Source organism: Erythrolamprus reginae, chromosome Z (genome assembly GCF_031021105.1).
Source record: "Erythrolamprus reginae isolate rEryReg1 chromosome Z, rEryReg1.hap1, whole genome shotgun sequence".
Lineage (NCBI taxonomy): Eukaryota > Metazoa > Chordata > Lepidosauria > Squamata > Dipsadidae > Erythrolamprus > Erythrolamprus reginae.
In genome coordinates this window covers 115,916,356-115,937,095 of record NC_091963.1, presented here as the reverse complement: position 1 = coordinate 115,937,095, position 20,740 = coordinate 115,916,356, and the positions used below count along the sequence as shown (strand labels likewise).

The 20,740-nt window shown below is 38.2% G+C and overlaps 1 protein-coding gene across 4 annotated transcripts in view; it reads left to right on the top strand.

Annotated features, from left to right (window-relative positions):
• The window catches only part of PPP1R9B (protein phosphatase 1 regulatory subunit 9B), a 105,091-nt gene that overhangs the window by 48,797 nt on the left and 35,554 nt on the right, over positions 1-20,740 (top strand). For all 4 annotated transcript variants that reach the window (XR_011556800.1, XM_070727144.1, XM_070727142.1 and 1 more), the window contains exons 2-3: positions 13,416-13,548; positions 18,923-19,043. Coding sequence is in view for 3 of the 4 variants with exons in the window: in XM_070727144.1 (XP_070583245.1) it covers positions 13,416-13,548; positions 18,923-19,043 (254 nt within the window). In the remaining variant the exon portion in view is untranslated. The remainder of the gene's footprint in view (positions 1-13,415; positions 13,549-18,922; positions 19,044-20,740) is intronic.

The window sequence follows — 20,740 nt, the reverse complement described above, 5'->3', positions numbered from 1 at the left end:
TAAGCTGAAACCACCAATTCTACATTTGTATGTATTTCAGGTAACTTCTCATATATTGAAGGAACGTGAAATCAAAAGGGAATGAATGTCTTCACTTTGGATACCATTTAGTATTTTGTCATTTCCTTAGTCAATTTCATAACATATAATTTTGTATAGGTGAGCAATATTCCATCTATGAGATTTATGGCAGGGGACAGAACATATTTCACCATAATAGCCCCATTCTAAATTAAAGTAAATCTATTGATTTTGATGGAAATAAATTCCAAGTAAGCGTGCTTAGAGTTTCACTTTAATTTTTTATTGCGATTTGAATATGAAACATGTCTTTCCTTCAGGGAACCACAGGGGAGTATTTTGGGTTTATGATTGAACTAAGTCACTTATTATACATATAGGCCAAAAGGATAAAACAATAAAATAACCCACTTTCTCCCACCTGGAAATATTCCAGATGTTCAGAACCACTGTCTCATCATAGCCTAAGTGATAATTGGGTTTATGGGATTTTTAATCTAACACATCTGGAAAGCAAGGCTGAGGCAAGATATTAATAAGTAAACCAAGTAAATAAACATTATTTCCTGCATAAATAAGGAAGGAGCAATTACAAATGTGAAGTCCAAAAGTAGGTTTCAAAATAAAGTGTGTGAACCTGAACCAAAAGGTTACTAAGAAAAAATATGTGAACCTTAAAGATGAAATCATATATTATAGCAATAAAGGTGAGATAGAAAAAAAACCCCTTCTTTACCCCATTCCCATAATGCATAGAAGTGAACTTGATTGGTAGTAAATTCAAGATAGATAAAAAGGAATACTTTGTTATGCCAAGCTATATATAAGACTGGGTTTTTTTCTTTGAATCTGTCTGATAAATCCCTGTAGTTTTTGCATGTGGTTTGCTGTTGCCTCCTTCCTGGGGTTGAGATTACCCATGTGCAGTGTTCCCTCTAATTTTTTTTTTGGGGGGGGGGTGGGCGGAAAAGTATAGTGTCTGAGCGGCAGTCCCTTCAGGACTGGGCGGCACTCTTTCCCTCTCACTCTTTCCCTCTCCGCTTCTGGGCAGGTTTGAAAAACTCTGAGTTGATGATGATTTTTAAGTGAGCCATTGCTCACTGCTCAGCTTAGAGGGGACTATGCCCAGGTGCTTTTGTTTCTGTAGTTGGACTAAAATTCAGTCTGCTAGTTTCTAGACTGATGCCTTAATCATTGCACAAAGTGGGCTCTCTATAAGCTGCCATATTTAGAATATTAACTAAAGGTAAAGTTTAAGTAAAAGATTAATCTAGACTTTTCCAATCTAGTGCCTCATGAAATGAAATGGAAACTAGAACTCCTCTTTGTCAACCAGCATGGATCATTAGTCAAAGAAAAATCTTTGGCAAGGCTCAGATCTGCCTATAAGAGTATAGGAATAAAGGAGAATATTTCTAGCTCGGTTATGAAATGATAGGTTCTTGGTGCTCTCTGAGCTTGGTTGTTTGCTTGCCGATGTTTTGTTACCCAAACTACATAACATCATCAGTGCGGGTAATCACTAGCACTGATGATGTTATCTGCAAGCTCAGAGAGGACCAAGAAGTATAGGAATGTTGCCTGTAAAGAGATACAGAGCCTCGTTTTAGTTATTCTGTAGTGAGGGAAATCTTTCTATTCTTATTTAACAGATACCCCAATACTGCATTGTATTGGAAAAGATTGAAGGTCTCAGACTTGCCTCCAGGTATTCTGGATTTTTGTTCCTTAATCCAATAGTCATTCTAGAAAAGTATTCTATAGGAAAGGGGTGTCAAATGCACAGCCCATAGGCCCCTCCCCCACCTGGTTTAGTGAAGGGGGGGCAGTCCCAATATATCGTGTAGCAACGTGAGTTTGATATCCCTGCTATAGGAGATGAATGTTTTCTAGGTGATACTGTTGTTTCCTCTGAAGGCAGCAGGATTTTTTTGCCCTGTACGTATAACTAGGGGGAAATCCTATTTAATTATGACTGATACCCTGGCCTTGGGTACTTTGCATGTGTGACTGCCACCATATGCATGCTAGTTGAGTCACATACTGCTTAGTAGGTTGACATGTTCGTTGGTAGAACTTGGCAGCTTGCATGTAGGCAGAATTTTCTTCAGTACAGCTTGGTTTGATTCTTATCTTTATCTGTGTAAATCAAAATAAATCTACTGTTGGGGTGGAGGTGGAAGACTGAAAGTAAAGGCTGAGCACCAACCAGATGGTTTCAAGTATTTTGACCAAGCATCAGAATCTCAGGTTTTTTAAGTCCAAGGGCTTTGAAAACAACTACTTATACAGGTTCCACCAGGATGACAAGCTGTTCCTAAGATTTTTAATAGGATGGGATGGGTTTTGTACATTAAATTCATGGCTTCAACAGAATTGACATGTCATCTGATCAGTAAAGGAGACTGTATTTTTATTGTAGATAATACTGTCCCAAGTGGATAATGCTGAATTTTGAGTTAATCTTTAGAGCAATACAATTCATAGCCATGCTGTTTGGGGATTAGAAGGTATTGGAGCCCATTTGGAGATCAGTTGGTTGGAGAAGGCTGCTATGACCACTGCAGTTATCTTATCCTTTTGTCTTTGCTGCTAGCACACATTAATGTGATGGGGGTAAAACGTGGAAGGAAAGTTTTCAAGGATATGTGATTGTACCAATTAAGAGAGTATTTCTTTAAGCTTTTAAATTTTTTAACCCACTTTATATATCACCTCAGTTTATACATTGCATACAAACTAGTTTGATTAACCTTTCTCAACAAGTTATGTTGGCTGGATTTCGTTAGTGATCACTTTTTTCAACCACAGTATCTGGATCCACCCAATGCAACCCATTCTTGGAGTATAGATGCCTACATTTTGGCAAATCTCAACGTTAAGGTATGGATTACCTATTAAGTCTAAATATCCTTATTTCATTTGCCTGAAGAAATAGCCAGGACTTCTCAGTAGTAGGGAACTTTCCAGGTATGTTGGAAATATAGCTCTGAGATTTCCTATTTAGCATAGCCAAGGGATTGTAGTCTCAAAACTTCTAGAGGGCTGACACCAAGTTAGGAAAGTTAGGTTTAAAATATGAGCTGATACCTCAAAAATCTCAACAGAGTTGAACATGGTTAGTATATGGGTAAAGAAAAACGCATACCAGAATATATGGTCTCATGGCAAAGTTAGAAAAAATGAAGAAAGAAGGGAAAACATGCTTCTGATATTTTTTGCAACCTCTTAATTGCTTTGCAGATTGAGAAGGGTGGCATATAAATTAAATAAGTAAAAACTCTACTCGTTGCCATATGATCAGGAAGGAAGAATGCTTAAGAATAGACTAGTCATCAACCTCCTGACTTCCTGCCTTATAGCTTGTCTCCTAGGAATAATGACGGGTCTCATACTGTGTGCGCACACGCGCAAGCGTGCCTTCGAGTTAATCATGACTCCCAAGAGACTGCCTGGACTAATCCCTGCAGGTTTCTTGACAAGATTTCAGAAGTGGTTTGCTCTTATCAGCTCTTCCTAGGGCTGAATGAGTGACTTTCCCAAGCTTGTGCCTAAGACAGAATTAGAATTAATTGTGCCCTTCGTGCCTAGCCTGGTGCCTTATTCAATACACCGAATGCTATTTGGTGGTGCAGTGGTTAGAATGCAGTACAGTGGAACCCCGACATAAGAGCTGCTCTACTTAAGAGCAACTCGAGATAAGAGCTGGGAGGGGAGAGATATTTTTGTTCTACTTACAAGCCCAAATTCGAGATACAAGCGCCAAGGAGCTGTCTCCTGAAGCCAAACGCTAACTTCCGCGTTCGGCTTCAGGAGACAGCTGCGAAGCGGCGCACGTGTTTTAAAAGGTTGCAGCCGGCCTGGGCGGCTCGGGGGGGGTGCTTGCAGCTTTCTTTCTTGCTCTTTTTCTTTCTCTCTTTTACCTTCCCTTCCTCTATTTCTTCTTTTCTTTCTCCTTCCCACCTTCTTCCCTCCCTCCCTCCCTTCACTCATTCCTCTCTTACTCTCCCCTTTCATAAGTTTCCTTGCTTCCTTCCTCTGTTCCTGTCCCTTCCCCCTTTCTTTCTTTCTTTCTTTCTTTCTTGCTCTTTTTCTTTCTCTCTTTTACCTTCCCTTCCTCTATTTCTTCTTTTCTTTCTCCTTCCCACCTTCTTCCCTCCCTCCCTTCACTCATTCCTCTCTTACTCTCCCCTTTCATAAGTTTCCTTGCTTCCTTCCTCTGTTCCTGTCCCTTCCCCCTTTCTTTCTTTCTTTCTTTCTTTCTTTCTTTCTTTCTTTCTTTCTTTCTTTCTTTCTTTCTTTCTTTCTTGCTCTTTTTCTTTCTCTCTTTTACCTTCCATTCCTCTATTTCTTCTTTTCTTTCTCCTTCCCACCTTCTTCCCTCCCTCCCTTCACTCATTCCTCTCTTACTCTCCCCTTTCATAAGTTTCCTTGCTTCCTTCCTCTGTTCCTGTCCCTTCCCTCTTTCCTTCCTTCCTTCCCACCCTCCGTCCATTCATTCACCCATTCCTCTCTTGATCGCTTAAAGCCGGTCCCTGGTGCAAAAAGGGTTGGGGACCTCTGTCCTACAGGATTGGGTGGCAGAGAAGTTGAACATATGTAAATTTAAAAGTTTAAGAAAGTTTACAAGTTAAGTGAAAGAAACTTCATTATTCATTTATATGTACATGTACATTTCTTCATTAAAAACATGTCTTTCTGCATAATTTAGACTAACTTTGTGAGTTTTTTGAGGGCTGGAACCAATTAAAATTATTTACATTAATTCCTATGGGGAAAAGTCGTTCGAGATAAGAGCTGCTCGACTTAAGAGCCCAGGTCCGGAACGAATTAAACTCGTATCTCGAGGTACCACTGTACTGTACTTCAAACTACTTCTGCTGATCACTGGCCTCCAGCAGTTTGGCAGATCGAATCTCAGTAGGCTCAAGGTTGACTCAGCCTTCCATCCTTCCAAGGTTGGTAAAATGAGGACCCAGATTTTTGGGGGCAATATGCTTACCCTCTGTAAACCGCTTACTGAGGGCTGTAAACTTCTGTGAAATGGTATATAAGTCTAAATGCTATTGCTATTCATAAAGAATACCATGATAGCAGATCCAGCAGAGCAAATGTAGATGAGCAAGGTTCCATCAAATAGAGAAAAGAGTCCATTAGATAGGGTAGAAAATAAAATCAAACATAATAGGTTTTGAACTTTGTTTTTGCTATGGCTTCTTGAATCACCATAGTTGCTAAAATAATTGGTAATTGTTTCTCACTATCGTCAATAAAAGGTTCTTATTCTCACCTTGGACATTCTGCATTCGTTCCTATTCTGAGTTGAAACCTGAAATGCTTTGGGATTTTTTTTTCTCTCCACGTCTCGGCCAAATCTGGCCCATTTCTCTGTTCAGCCTCTGAGCTGCTGAGGTCAACTATCTCAGACTTAGAGGATTTATTTAACTTTAATGGCCTGTTGCTCTGTCAATCAGTTTATCCTCTGTGACTGTTCCTCTGTGCCTTTAGTGAGTTCACATCTGGGATCTATTTATATGAGTTGTATACAATTATGGGTAAATGGGAATTTGGTGTGTGATACAGGCCACATTACACAATATTACAGAGCAAGGAAGCATATGTTGTTTAGAGAAGAACTGATATTGAATAGGCTCCATTCTCATTTGTTGTCCTGCAACGAGTAGAACACTTATGCATGTAAATATATATATTTCAAGCAAGTAACATATACTGCTCAAAAAAAATAAAGGGAACACTCAAATAACACATTCTAGATCTGAATGAATGAAATATTCTCCTTGAATACTTTGTTCTGTACAAAGTGGAATGTGTACAACAGCATGTGAAATTGATTGTCAATCAGTGTTGCTTCCTAAGTGGACAGTTTGATTTCACAGAAGTTTGATTTACTTGGATTTATATTGTGTTGTTTAAGTGTTCCCTTAATTTATTTGAGCAGTGTATAAAAAGAAAGGTTCCAACTAATTGCAAGCCAGTCTAGAAATTACATGGATTCATTCCGATGGTTGAAAAAGAAGGAGCTGACATTACCACATGCCATCATTTAGCAGTTACCAATTGCCCAGAATCCACAGCTGCAACTAAATCCCAGCTTAGCTTTCCACTCCTCTGTATCACTGCACATTTTTGACCTTTTAAATATTCCTCAAAGTGCCCCAATGTAGCATTGCTGCAGGGCTCCGTGGGAAACTGCTATTTTAAATGCTTGCAGTTCCAGAGAATGATTTAAATGGTGGCTTTAGGCTGCTCAGAACAGAATATAAAGCGACTGCTTTCCTCATGCTGCTGGTGCTTGGTACACCCCTCAGAAGATTATCAACATAAGAAGAACTCCATTTAGAGGGAATTTTGCTGATGGCCTCTCAGGATTTGTCTAGATTGTATGGAAACAATATTCTCCTTTGCTTAGCCAACATCAGTAGATTAAATCAATTGAGAATTTACAGCATCCCTGAATTTGGGTGGCTGTAGAAAAGCAGGCAGAATCTACAGGAGGCTTCCTAATTCCAGTTTCTCAATCCCTGCCAAATCACATTGGTTCAGGGTCACACATCATGTAAGGCCAAAAGAAAACAAGTGGTGGCTTAGTGCCCTGTGTGTACCCATCTCTTCTGATTAGAGGAAATATTCCTTCCTAACCACATACGTATAACGAGGAGGATGTTGTAGGTGGGCAGGATGGGAAACAACATTTTGCTAAGAAATAATACATTTCAGCAGAGTAGAAAGAAAAGAACAATGGGAATCATATCTAAATATATTTATCTACCCGCTGCTAAGATCTGTCTTATCGTTTCTCCCTCTGCAGATGATTTTTTTTTCTTGGCAGGTCCACTTGATATGGTATTTCTGCATTCAAGAGATGTGAAAAGGGGTTTGTGAAATCTAGGGTGGCTGATGAAAATTTCCCCAAACTTCTGCATCTTCCCACACACAAGTCAGGCCTTGGAGGTGGTGCAAAGATGCACTGGAACCGCAGGGTGAAGGCAAGCAGGTGGCTACCCTGGCAACTTAATTAATGCTGTAGCAGTTTGGAGGAAGGGGAGGGGGGGTGCTGTTCTCTTGCTTTTCTTCACTGGCTGTGACAGCCTGTGTGGCTCAATTACAGGATAGAGATTGAGGAAGGGGGCGTCAGAGAATTGAACCTGCTGCTGTGAACGCTGGTGGAAAGAGCTAGGAATGATTCTCTCCAGCAGGAAAAATTAAAATAGGGGAATCAGTTTAAGTCAAGATTTTGTGAAGAATTGCAAGTGGGGCAAGAGAAGTGCATTATATCTGAAACAGAAGCAGAGAACTGTTTGTGAAAGTATGTACTGTATCTTCAACGATGCATGCCAGTAGTGAGTGGAGTTGAAAGCATGAATGGGTGGAGCTTGAGATAGCCCACTTTTTCCCCTTTTTCTCCCATCTCTCTTCTTTCTATCTTTCTGCCATGTCATTCTCTCTGACTTTCTCTCTCTCTCTCACTCACTCACTCTCTCTCTCTCCTTTCCTCCTTCTTTTTTCTTCTTCCTTGCCAGGCAATGTTCTAAGAGGAATACATTTCTCTTGCTAAAGGGCTAAACTAATGGCTTCCAAAAGACAGCTGAAATTGGTCCAAAGATCACAAGCAACTCTTAAGAGTGGCAAGTTTCCCACTTCTGGCTTAGAATAGGAAGAGTAAAAGGAAGAATAAAGAATCAGAGCAAGAAGGGACAGATAAAAGGAATATTTTCCTCTTTATTTAGGATGAGAAGGGGAAAGCAAAAGGAAGAATATCTCATATGAAAGAAAGAAAAGTAACAGAGGACTTTAGGCACACTGTATTTGGAATAATTCAGGAACTGCTTTTGAGAAGGGACAGGCTTCTGTATGAATTTTCATAGGATCAATGTATATGTTTTTGTGCACATACAAATGTGTTTTATGTGCTGATCCATCACATTATATCTATTGTTGTATATTGCAGAATATTTATTGTATATTTATTATTTATTATTATTAAATTTATTGACACCTCTCCCACAGGGTGACTCTGGGTGGCTTACAATATTAAATAAGGTCTGTACAGAATCTCATCTTGAACTATGTTGGAGAAGTCATTGGTCCTAGATTTAGTTATACATAAGATAGACTCATTTAAGTCAAAGACACTTACAGATCCTTTGAACAAATCCATTAGCTTTAAATATAAACTTGGATATAATTCCATTTGCTTTTAAATATAAAGTCATATAATTAAGCAGTGGGAATTCACATAATAGGGAAAATGTGGATTGTCTTGTCCAAAGGTTTTATGCTTTTTCTTGCCACATTACATCTTCCCAACTTTCCTTATAACAATAGGCAATGTTGGTAACTGCCATGGAGAAAATAATGAGCTACTGTTAATTTCAACATTATATTTATAGATAGAAGGCCACTGGCAAATACAGAAGAAATGTCTTATCATTTATTCAGGTGACATAAGGCTTTGGGGGTATATAAAACTCTCTTCAAATGACAAAAAAAAAAGATGGATACTCAAGAGTTTTGGAGATGGACTCCTTCTTATCATTGTGTGCTCGCTTTCTATTATATGAAGCGACAAACTGGTGGACTGTTACAAGGTTTGTCAAAGAATGTATGTCTAGTCCTGCTGAGGATTACAGTCATAGAAAAATATTATCAAGTGCTTAAGAGAACCTATTGAGCAATATTATTATTATTTTCTATTAGGCGTTCAAGATGGTAGTAACTTTTGCTACCTCCAAGTGTTCTTTAAAACAGCGTTGAGATCGATTGGACTCAGAGGTCCAAAGCTACATTCCATAGCTATTTCATCGCTGAAAGAAGTTTTAAACCCAAGTCCTCATTATTTTCATTGGGCACCTTAAACGCTTTACCATGTATTTTGGGGTAAATGGAAAACGTTAGATAAGAATTGGGAAATACAGTGGTACCTCTACTTAAGAACTTAATTCGTTCCATGACCAGGTTCTTAAGTAGAAAAGTTTGTAAAGCAATTTTTCTGATAGGAATCAATGTAAAAGCAATAATACGTGCAAACCCATTAGGAAAGAATAAAAGCTTGGAATTTGGGTGGGAGGAGGAGGAGGAAGAAGAGGAGGAGGACAGTTGCTGCCAAAGGAAGAAGGTGAAGTGAGGGGAATAAAAAAAATCCAAAACTTTAAGGCTTAAAAAAAAAAGTGGGACTTTGAGACGGTGAGGAGGAGCACGCGCCTCCCATACATCCGGCGCGAGGCTGCCTCCCATACACTGTGCCAGAAAGAAACCCAGGGGGGCGAGAGGGGGGAACCTCCCGCTCCTTTGACCAAAAGACGGCTGCTGCTGCTGTCTGCTTCTTCCTTCCCATGCTGAATGGCTCCCCTCTCCTCTTGCTCGCTTGCTTTGTAGCCGGCGCCTTTACTTCATTGTGGTGACTCCTTGGTTTGGCTGAAGCCTAGTTGATCCGGCTGGGGTGAAGCGCCCTCTTTTGCCTTTTTGTGCCCAAATGCTCTGGGAGGCAACCTCACGCCAGGTGTATGGGTGGCAGCGCAAGGGAGTCACCACAGCGAAATGGTTTATTCCCTTTGCAAGTGCCCAGAGAAAGGAAAATGCTCCGTTCGCTCTGGGCTGCCCAGAACGAAGAGAGCATTCTTTTCTCTGGGTGCTGGCAGAGGTTTATTCCCTCTCCACATGCCCAGAGAAAGGAAAATGCTGGACTGCCAAAGCCTCCTTAAGTGCCACTGAAAGGCTCCTCTGGCAGCCCAGAAAAGCCTGTGATGGCCTGGATTAAAGGGGGAATGACAGGAAACTAGCCGGGACTTCGTGCCACTCCCAAATTTCCTGGGTAATTTTTCCAGGCTCGGGTTCTTAAGTAGAAAATAGTTATTGAGAAGAGGCAAAAAAATCTTATCTAAAAAAGTTCTTATCTAGAAAAGTTCTTAAGTACTGGCGTTCTTATGTAGATTTGAAATTTGAAAAAATTGAAAGCAAACTTCATCAAGGACATATTAGGTTGATTAGAGCAGTGATTTTCAACCTTTTTTGAGCCGCGGCACATTTTTTACATTTATGAAACCCTGGGGCACATTGAGCAGGGCGGGGGGCTAAAAAAAGTTTGGAGAAAAAATTCTCTCTCCCTCTTTCTTTTTCTCTCTCCATCCCTCTTTCTCTTCCTTCCTCTCTTTTTTGCTCTCTTTCTCTCCCTCCTTACCTCCCTCTATGTCTTTTTCTCTCTCTCTTGCTTTCTTTCTCTTGTTCTCTTTCTCTCTCTCTTGCTTTCTGTCTCTCTCTTGCTTTATTTCTTTTTTTCTCTCTCTTGCTTTTTATCTCTCTGAGCTTCGCGGCACACCTGACCATGTCTCGCGGCACACTAGTGTGCCACGGCACACTGGTTGAAAAACACTGGATTAGAGAATCTATTCATTTTTGGGGGTTTTGTAATACACCAGTCTCTAACACTTTTGAAATAGACATTTAATGTTAGAACCATAATTAAAGGTACAACAAAGAATGTTCCTCCTATGTCAACTCAGGAAATTCAGACTGCTTCAGGACTGTTGGTACAGTTTTACAGAGACTAATGAACTTCAAGTCCCATTCCTGAACTAGCATGACTGGAGGATTCTGGGAATTGAAGTTCACAAGTCTTAAAGTTGCCAAATTTGAAGACCCCTGAGTTAGGGCTAAAGGCAATTTAGGGATTAAGGCAACTTTAAGACTTCAACTCCCATTCCTGAGCTAGCATGACTGGAGGAGGAATTCTGGGAGTTGGTCCACAAATCTTAAAGCTGTCAAGTTTGAAGTTTGTAAAAATTATCCATGGTTGTAAAAAGTATACATGTTTGTAAAAAGCATTCTGCTCCACTGGTATTTTATTAAATAATATATTACTGCACCATTTGGTTCAGAATACTTTTTTTCTTGTTTTGCACCTCTAAAATCAAGGTGCGTCTTATATTCCGGTGCGTCTTATATTCCAAAAATATATGGTATGTTTGTAAAATACAGTGGTATCTCATCTTACGAACGCCCCTTCATACGAACCTTTTGTGATATGAACCCGTGGTTTACAATTTGTTTGCCTTGTCTTAAGAACCATTTTCTTTTTATGAACCTGAGCCAGGGTGCGTGGGCTCTCTTACTGCGCAGGTGCTCTTGTACTGCACGTACGCACTCTGACTGACACAGGGATTTCCCTGCCCTGTGACTGTCACCGCCAGGATGTCCCATTTGATTACAGCCCCTGCCAGGATTCCACGCTCGGAGAAAGCGCTCAGAGAAAGCGCTCTCACAACCACTTCGCTGGGAGCGCTTTCTCTGAGCGCTTTGGGAATGCCCGCCCCTCTCCTCTCACAGCCCCTTCACTGGGAGCACTTTTGTCCATTGCTGTCAGCGAAGGGGCTGCAGGAGAGGCGGGGCGGGCCTTCCCAAAGTGCTCAGAGAAAGCGCTCTCGCAGCTGCTTCGCTGGGAGCGCTTTCTCCAAGCACTTTGGGAATGCCCACCCCGCCTCTTCTGCAGCCCCTTTGCTAGGAGTGCTTTTGTCTGGGGCTGTCAGCGAAGGGGCTGCAGGAGAGGCGGGGCAGATGTTCCCAAAGCGCTCAGAGAAAGCGCTCTCGCAGCCGCTTTGCTGGGAGCACTTTAGCCAAGCCAGCCCCTTCGCAGCCGCCCCTCTGCTCCAGCCCCGCCCTCCCAAAGGGTGGGGCTGCCACATCCCGGCGGATTCCATCCCTCTTGCCAGGACAAGAGGATAGTGGCGGCGGCAGCATTTTCCCTTTGAGGAGCAGCAGCAGCACCAGGAATGTCACATCCACCCCCCCCTGCCGCCACCCGCCCCTGAACAAGGATCCGAATGCTGGCAGTAATGGGCAAAAGGGGTGAGTTTTGGGCTTGCACACATTATTCGCTTTTCCATTGATTCCTATGGGAAACATTGTTTCATCTTATGAACTTTTCACTTTACTAACCTCGTCCCGGAACCAATTAAGTTCGTAAGACATTACTGTATAGTGTGTGTGTGTGCGTGTGTGAGTGTGTAGATTTTTTTTGCAAGAATTGTTATGACCAGTTAAAAGCAAGTGAAGTGGTAGAAGATGGACAGAATAGCCCTTGCATTTCTCACCAACTACTTGATACATTTCTATTGAAGTCCTAGTTACTTCAACATTTTTGTAAATACAAATTAAGCTAGCTATTTTGCTAGAACAATTTATGATACTTTGTTTATCACATGAAACTGATTGTCCCCACTTACATCTATCAAAAAAGGGATGGCCTTTTACAATTTAGTAATTTACTTAACTTATATCATCCTTTTTTATATTTCAGACTCACAAAGTAGTCTGATATACTGTATTATAAAATGTTATAAAAATATATATTCAAAGGATTATCCTGGCATAAAAGTTTAAACTTCATAGATGCATGTTAAATTCCTCCTGGCAACCAGGTCTGTCTCCTATAAACATGAGAAAATGTCTAAATATGGCTTCTGATTTGAAGCAAGGACTGAGAACTGAAACTGATCACACAAAAAGTAAAGCTAGACATCACTTCTTAGTCCTTCATTTTCCTGACAGCCTCTGTAACAATGAATTCTAACTCACCAATGTGATAATCAAGGTGACCCATCTATTGTGGAAAATACTTGGCAAGAGATTTTAAGCACTCATTGTTTTAGCTGTTACTGGGAACTTTTACCTAATCTTATCCAAATATATTGAAATAAATTCCATCGTTTGATGTTTAAAATGATAGATACTGAAATTTAACCCTATGGGTTAACAAGTTTCTGTAATTTAGTTACACATTTTTGGACAGAAATACAAGGAAGCAAATTAAATTATTCGGTATTCAGGACTATTAAATATTTCCGTTCCTAGATATCCAATCATCTGGAATTCTATCAGTTTTATCAAAAAGTTACAGTTAATAGATTAGTTTGGGTGTGACTGTTTTACTTAGTAACGAAATTGCTGGCCAAATTGTGATCACTAAATACTCTGGCAAATTATGGAAATTGCATATTGGAGATCTCATTATGATGTGCAGCCTATCAGATAGCTACATTGATTGATCCATGACTTCCACTTGCCTATTTTTTCTCAGTTGTAATTTTGTTTTTAATGGGGCTTTTGGTTTTAAAGAGGATTATTATATTTTTACTAATTTTTGGATATTGTTTATTGGTTGTTTTTAGTCATGTGAGTCATCAAAAAATCCCAAATATGAGATGGGTGGCTGTACAAATTGATTGAACATATAAACATAACCGGAAGCATTGATTTCCATGGCCTATGAGCCAGGTTTTAAGTTAACAAATTCCACACTAATCATTTATCATTTACTAAAAATCAGAGCATTTTCACATTGGCATTATTCATTCTTGTCTTTTAAAATCTATTTCCAGGTTTTCAGCACTTACTCCAATGAGGAATATGACCGTCGAAATGAAGATGTTGATCCTATGGCTGCCTCAGCAGAGTATGAACTTGAAAAAAGAGTGGAAAGGCTGGATCTCTTTCCTGTGGAACTGGAAAAAGGTAATGGGAAAAATGTGTTTGACAACGAATTTTCATTTTCCAAACTGGAAGAAATGGGATGCTGTTTACATGAATCAAGAAAGAACATAATGCATTTTGATCAGATTTTCCTGAGCATGAGCCCTTCTGTATTTTCTACATATATTTTAAGAATAGGCCGCTGCAAACTACACTAGTTCGTCTCTGAGAAGGGCCTTAGTTTCAACTTGATGTATATTTTGCTCATCACCTTTAACTGTCCCCTCCTCCCCCAATCATTTCCTTTTATTTTCTTGCCCTTCTCCTATCAGTTATTTTCCCCTTAGGAAAGGCATAGGAAAAAGCAACAAGAAAAATAAGCTGCTATGGCAGATATAGACTACTTTTGTTTATAAGGCTGTAAGGGCCCTCAGCCTAATTTTTTTAAAAACATGTTCAGCAAGAAATCAGTTTAGATCTTTGATAATACGTACCTGTCTTTTCCTGCAGCCTACTGTATAAGAGGAAAAGAAGAGAACAATGAGGAGAAGAAAAAGAGAGAAAGCAGGAACACTGGGTTTAAAATACAATGTGGCTGGAATAATAACCATACTAAACCCGAAATCAAAGTGAATAAAATTCTCTTTCTCTGTTCAAGTAATATACTATGCCTAGAAAACATAAGTAGAATTATGGCATATCATGATATCCTAGTTTATATACCATGCTAAGAGAAGGCCGGCTTTCCACAATAACCTGAATCACAAACTGCATTTTCATATAGTCCCCACTTAAGTTTGGCTATGGTTTCACCCAGTGCTTTGCTTCAGTCTGACCTACCATGTGCCCTGCAAAGTTACTCCTGAGCAATCCTGGATACACAAGATACCCATCTTTATGCTAAGGATTATTATCAATTTAAGAATAATTGGTTTTCCCTCCCCAATTGGTCTTTGTGTTTAATTGTAGGCCTATTTTTGCACTGTATTCCTTGACTTTTATAACTAGAATTTTAGGTTCAATTGTATTTTCAGCTGTCATAATAGTGTCACCAGCATAGAACAGATTGATATTTTTTCCCCTCCAGTTTTAAAACCTTACTGATCTTCTTCCAATCAGTTTCTCTTAATATAAGTTGCCCTTTTCTTATGACTGGATGCTTAGAGACTATTTGGAATTGCAATGAACACCCTTTCCCCACTCCCAAAAACTAATTATAACCCAGTTTTGAAAGTCATTTGAATGTGTTTTGGACATTTACATCACCCCACAGTCATATGACATGCCATAAACCAATGTTTCATTGTGGTTGATGGCAAAAACTGACAGTGAACGATGATTCATTTAACAACCAGTATGTTTGCTTTCTTTCACAATCATTTTTATTTTATTCAGAGAGTTAAAATATATTAATCCCCCCCCAAAATACAAAAAGAAAACAAAATTAGACATTAAAATTGTGCATTAGAGAAGACACAAGATAAGAACACATATACATATATTGTGCCCCCCTAGTTGAACACTGATAAGTATATTGCAGCAATAATAATTTCCCCTCCTTGCAAGGCATGCCTATAATTTATTCCACACATCTATTTGCAACCAATTTAACCTGTCATCTATCTATTATATATAAGAAAAGGTAGTTAACAGGTAAACTAACAGCAAAGTTAAACTGTAAAGCCCTTTGTTAATAATCTATTATTATATTTTTAATTCATAAAATCTACAGTGGCTTCTTATCTACCACAAATCACTACAATCATTATCTCTTATTTGTCTATTTTAATTGTTACCTTTATTTGATTCTTAAGAAAAAATTTCCTTCCTTTTTGGGAGCTTTCCCAACAATTACATCTCATATTCACTTGGAGAATGAATTTATTATGTTTAACGGGAAAAAAACCCAATTGACAAGAGATGCTATGCTTTTATTTACAGAGAAACTTTCTGAACAATGGGTACACCATGTTTGCTTTCAGTTACATTTGTTAAACAACCATTGCAAAAAAATTGTAAAATTGGATCTGGTCATACGGTGGTGACCTGCTTTATGATCATCATAATCTACCTCTGTAATTGCCAGGCTCAGTTACAGTCATAAACTGAGGACTACCTGTATTTATCCAACATATAGACTGAATAAATAAAGGAAGAGGCCTTGTCTCATCCTTTGGAAACCTGGAGCCAGTCTGTTTCACCGTGTTCTAGCCATACTGTGGTTTTCTGATCTGTAGATTGGGTTTTCATGAGGACAGGGAAATGTCCTGGGAATCCCACTTTCTGAGCATGTTCCATAGCTTGATATGGTTGGCACAATAAGTGGCTTTTTCATAATGAATGAAGCACATGTTGGATTCTTTTTGATATTCTTAAGTTTTCTCAATTATCCAGAATGCATCAGCAATAATGTTGCATGTTCCTCTTCCTTCTCTGAAGCCAGTTTGAACATCTGGCATTCTTTTTTGTCATTCTATTTTGTGTTGGATATTCTAAGCATTATTTTGCTAGCTTGTGAAATTAAGAATATTGTATAATAGTGTGCACAGTCCTTTAAGTCCCCCTTTTCATATTGTAATGTAGATTTACTACATCTAATTTCTTAGCTACTATGTTATTCTCTATTTTTCTAAAATATTATAGTTGGAACCTTTACTTCTGTTGCCTGACATATTCCTGTATCTTTTAGCTTTATGACTTTGCAATTACTGAAGTGCTGATCTCACTTCATCTTCTACTACTAGAGGTTTTTATAAATAGGAAATAACTACTATATATTGGATGTTATCTGGCCCAAACCCAAAAATGACGCAGCGAAATCCAATCAAATCCTTTATTTGTTTATACCTAATCAACAGGATCTTTCTAAACTAAAGCTATAGCCTTGTAACCTGCTAGATATATTCTGAGATATTGTAGAATGTGGCTATCCTAAATATTTTGTCTACTTTCCCATCCATTTTGGGATTGCACAGCGTCTTCATTTTGACCTTTCTCTAACGAGATTTACTGCCTTCTCCCTGAAAAAGATCTGTGTTGCCAAAACCTGTATCCAATAATTCTCCTGGTGCACATTCCCTCCAAGATTTTGGCATCTCTACTGTACAATATTTCAGTATATTCCTTCCATCTTTGATCTCTTCTGCATTTGTTATTGTTGAATGATGTTCTTTAATGTACCATATTGAGATTGGAATCTCCTAAGTTTAGACATCTTTAGAAACACCTTCTTTATTTTTCTATGTTTCTTTCCATCTTTAGTATCTTTATGAATTTTATTGTAAGACTGCTTTTTGTCTCTTCTGACAGTTCTCTGAAACTCTTTGTAAAGCTTCTTTCTAGGATTCTTATCTTTTTTAGTTTAGTATCTCTTCTCTTGCTAATTGCTCTCTTCTATTTCTCCAGTTTGGCAATCCCTTTTCACATTAATTCTTTTAGTTTATTTCCTAATTCTTTGGTTCTCTAATGAAGCTCAGGACTTCAAAGAAATTCCTATTGTTTTCCTTAAAAATGATTAGTGTAGTTTCACCACATGTTGTGGAAATTGGTTGGCTTTATTTCTTTCTTACATATGAGTTTTTATGATCTGTTTCATTCAGCTTCTGTTCATGTTTTTAGTGCTATAATTGAGCTTCTCCGCCTTCTTTTAGCAATAATATAGTCAATTTGATTTCTCCCTTAGAGAGGTTGTATACAGAGAAATTATTTCAGTTGTTTGAAGCCAGTATTAGCTACAAAGAAGTAATTGAAATATCTTAAATTAATGTCAATGCCATGCTTTTCAATTTCATAACCATACAGCCCAACTAATAACCCAATTTCTAACTTACGCTTTCCACCTCTTGATTGGTTTCAAATTAAACTTAACTATAAAACTCATTGGCCACCTCTTGTTCTGCATGAACATATGGACCATAAAGTTGATGGGTCATCATAATAAAGGGCTGCACCTAAATTCTGGTTTATAGTATCTGGCCATTGATTGCTTTGTAGCCAAGTATTGGTCTTGCTATACTTCTCTTAGCTATAAAAACAATGTCCCTTTGTCTTTAATGTCCTGAATAATAAATAGCATGATCTTCTGACTATTAATTGATGTCTAATATGTCAATTTCATTTCATCTTTCATTGTATGACCTTCAGGAATGAGGGGAAGAGATTCTGCCTAGGAAACAATTAGAAAAGAGAGGCAGGATTCCCAAGGGTCTTGATGGTCAGAGAAAGACTAAGGAAGGACTCACTCTAATGGACCCAGATGTTATAGCAATGGTGGGAAATTTCTACTTTCAGACTTGCAAGTAGACAAGATTCTGTTAATGTAACTTTACAATAATGTAGATTCCGTTAATGTAGCCTTACAAAAAATTAGAATTAGCTCATCTAGTCATATTTCCTGTCTGATTTTCCTGGGAGGGCTGACATTCACTGAGTTGAGCTTTCCGATATTCATGCTTCATATGTTCCATGTTCACAAAGTAATTCTGACTTTGCAGCTTCTGATTTTCTTTCCCTGTATGACAACATCGGGAACTCGATGTCCCAAAGGCTTTAATCTAGCTACATTATAAACACCATTAAAATTCTGAAAGTTCCTTGGCTGTTCCTAAGTAGCATGTTGAATGTAATCTGACCTGAGAGGCACATCATTTAGCATTATATCATTTTATATTCATATGGTTTATTTGATAAAAAATATAGAGGTGGTTTACAACTACCACAGTGTGAATTGATACTTTTGCTGTTGCACTGAAGTGCAAAGTGATCATCTGCCTCCAAGTTCTTCCTATATAACTGCTGCCTGATATAGGTGCCTGCTTGTTTTAGCTGGGCAAGATGCCTTGGGTGATGTTGCTGGGAAACATGTATAAAGTAAAGAAATGATAAAGTAATTTATTTTTTCTTTAACTGTACTATTTTTTTATCTGGAATTTTTCATTTTTCTCTTTATATTTTTCTTTTTATTATTTGTCTATTAATTATGTAAAAACTTTGTAAAGAAAAAACAAACTCTTCCCCCCTTTCCTTTTCCTTTCTTTCCCTTTCCATGATAATGAGCCAGCACAATAGGAATTGGAGATGGGAGGATTGAACCATAAGCAAAAGAAAAGAGCTGATATTGCACAACACACTAAGCCCAACATCCCCCCTCCCCAAATGAACTAATCAATGAGAGTTACCATGAAGGTTAATATGTTGCACATATATATATATAGCTGCTAGGTTTTTAACTGACCTGATTAAACATGTTGAATGATGCACAGTCGATTTCTCTTTAAAGAGCCAGGAAGGATTCCTTTCTAACTGATAAGGAAATTTGCAGTAGCAGGTTTCATTGGATTTATTACCAGATTTTGGTAACCTTCAGACTTGGCATCTCATATTTTAATTCAATTCACCTCTTCCTTGTCTCATGCAGATTCTGAGGGTCTTGGGATCAGTATTATTGGAATGGGGGCTGGAGCTGATATGGGTCTAGAAAAGCTTGGCATATTTGTCAAGACTGTGACAGAAGGAGGAGCAGCTCATCGAGATGGCAGGTCAGTAGGACTGATATTACATTGGGAATGAAGATTATCTTGGAACAAGAATTTACTAAAACTAGAACTCTTACTTTATTGTCAATGTAGCATTCAGTTAACATGATACCAGAGTGAAATTCAAAGTTGACTGATAGTGAAAAATCATACCAACCCTAATTGAGGTCCATTAGGCTTTCTTTTTTCCAACCATGATTTATTTTTGTCTGTTTCCCCTCAAAGGGTGAAAAAAGAAACCCATAAAAATAATTTCCCTTTTTATTATGGCTACGTGAATATTTCAGGTGCTGAGGATATTCTTACAATATGAATATAAATACTAAGAAATTTACAGTGTGATTTACTCAGAAATAGGGGTCATTAAGTTTACTAGGAATTAGGTTTTAATCCTTTGCTCATTTGCATAGGCACATAGAATTGTGTTCTATGTTTTAATAAACTGCCATGTTTAAGACCACTACATACCTTAGTTTGTGTGTAATATTTCCTAATGAAGTACATGGAAGCTAGCATAAAAAGCAATAGTTACTTCTAAGATTAGAAGACGCTTTTAGTCAATTTCTTCTATTTTACAGGTAGTCCTCAACTTACGACCACAATTGAGCCCAAAATTTTGTTGTTAAGTTGTTTTGCTCCATTTTATGACCTTTTGTGCCATAGATATTAGTAAATAACTAATAAAGTAAATAGTAGTTAAGTTAGTTAGACAGTTATTAAATGAATCTGACTTCCCCATTGGTTTTGCATGTCATCAGGTTGCAAAAGATGATCACATGACTCCAATGCACACTATAATTGGCATAAATATAAGCCAGTTGTCAAGAGTCCAAATTTTGATCATGTGACTATGGGGATGCTACAAGTGGTCAGAAGTGTGAAAAATGATCATAGATCATTTTTTATTGCCATTGTAACTTGGTCATTAAACCAAACTGTTGTAAGTCGAGGCCTATCTGTATATACACATTGTAGCACAAAGAGAAATACCTCAAAAGGTGACAGACTATATTTTATATTGATCTTTTTGACATGTCTTTCCAGCAGTCCTATTTTAAAAATAAGTTTGTAAATAAGCATAGGCTTGATTTTCTTTTAATCTATATCAGTTGTGTCTGTTTCTTTGCACATGCACATACACATACAGTTGCAGAACATGAAACATTAGGAGTGCAGTTCAGATTTGTAAAAGATGCCCTGAAATGCACATAAGTCCAGATATAGAAATTCTTTGTACTTCATTAGAACTGCTGAAGCATTAAAAGAGTTGAAGCAAAACAGCCCTATAAAATGTAATAAGAAGGTACATTTGCCACTTAGAATAGCAGGCAGGAGTGCCAACATTCAAGTAATTTAGTTATAAAGTGACTACATTTCACAAAGCAAACCAAAAGATATTTCTCCACACATTGGTTGGGAAATTTAATCATTTTTATATGTGGTTCTCATTTACCATGGACAAAAACACATAATAGTAACTGATAAATTCAATATGATCAATGTGGATCATATGGGGAACCTCTTAGAATTTTATTTAAAAACCCAGATTGCATAGAAATATCTTCAGATGTGGTCCTCCAAAGTGATCTAACTCATTTATTTATTATTTAGAGGTCATGACAGCTGTCATCCTTGATAGCTTCAAGGCAGGATTAGACAGATTCATGGATGCCAAGCATATAGATGGTTATTGAAACGGA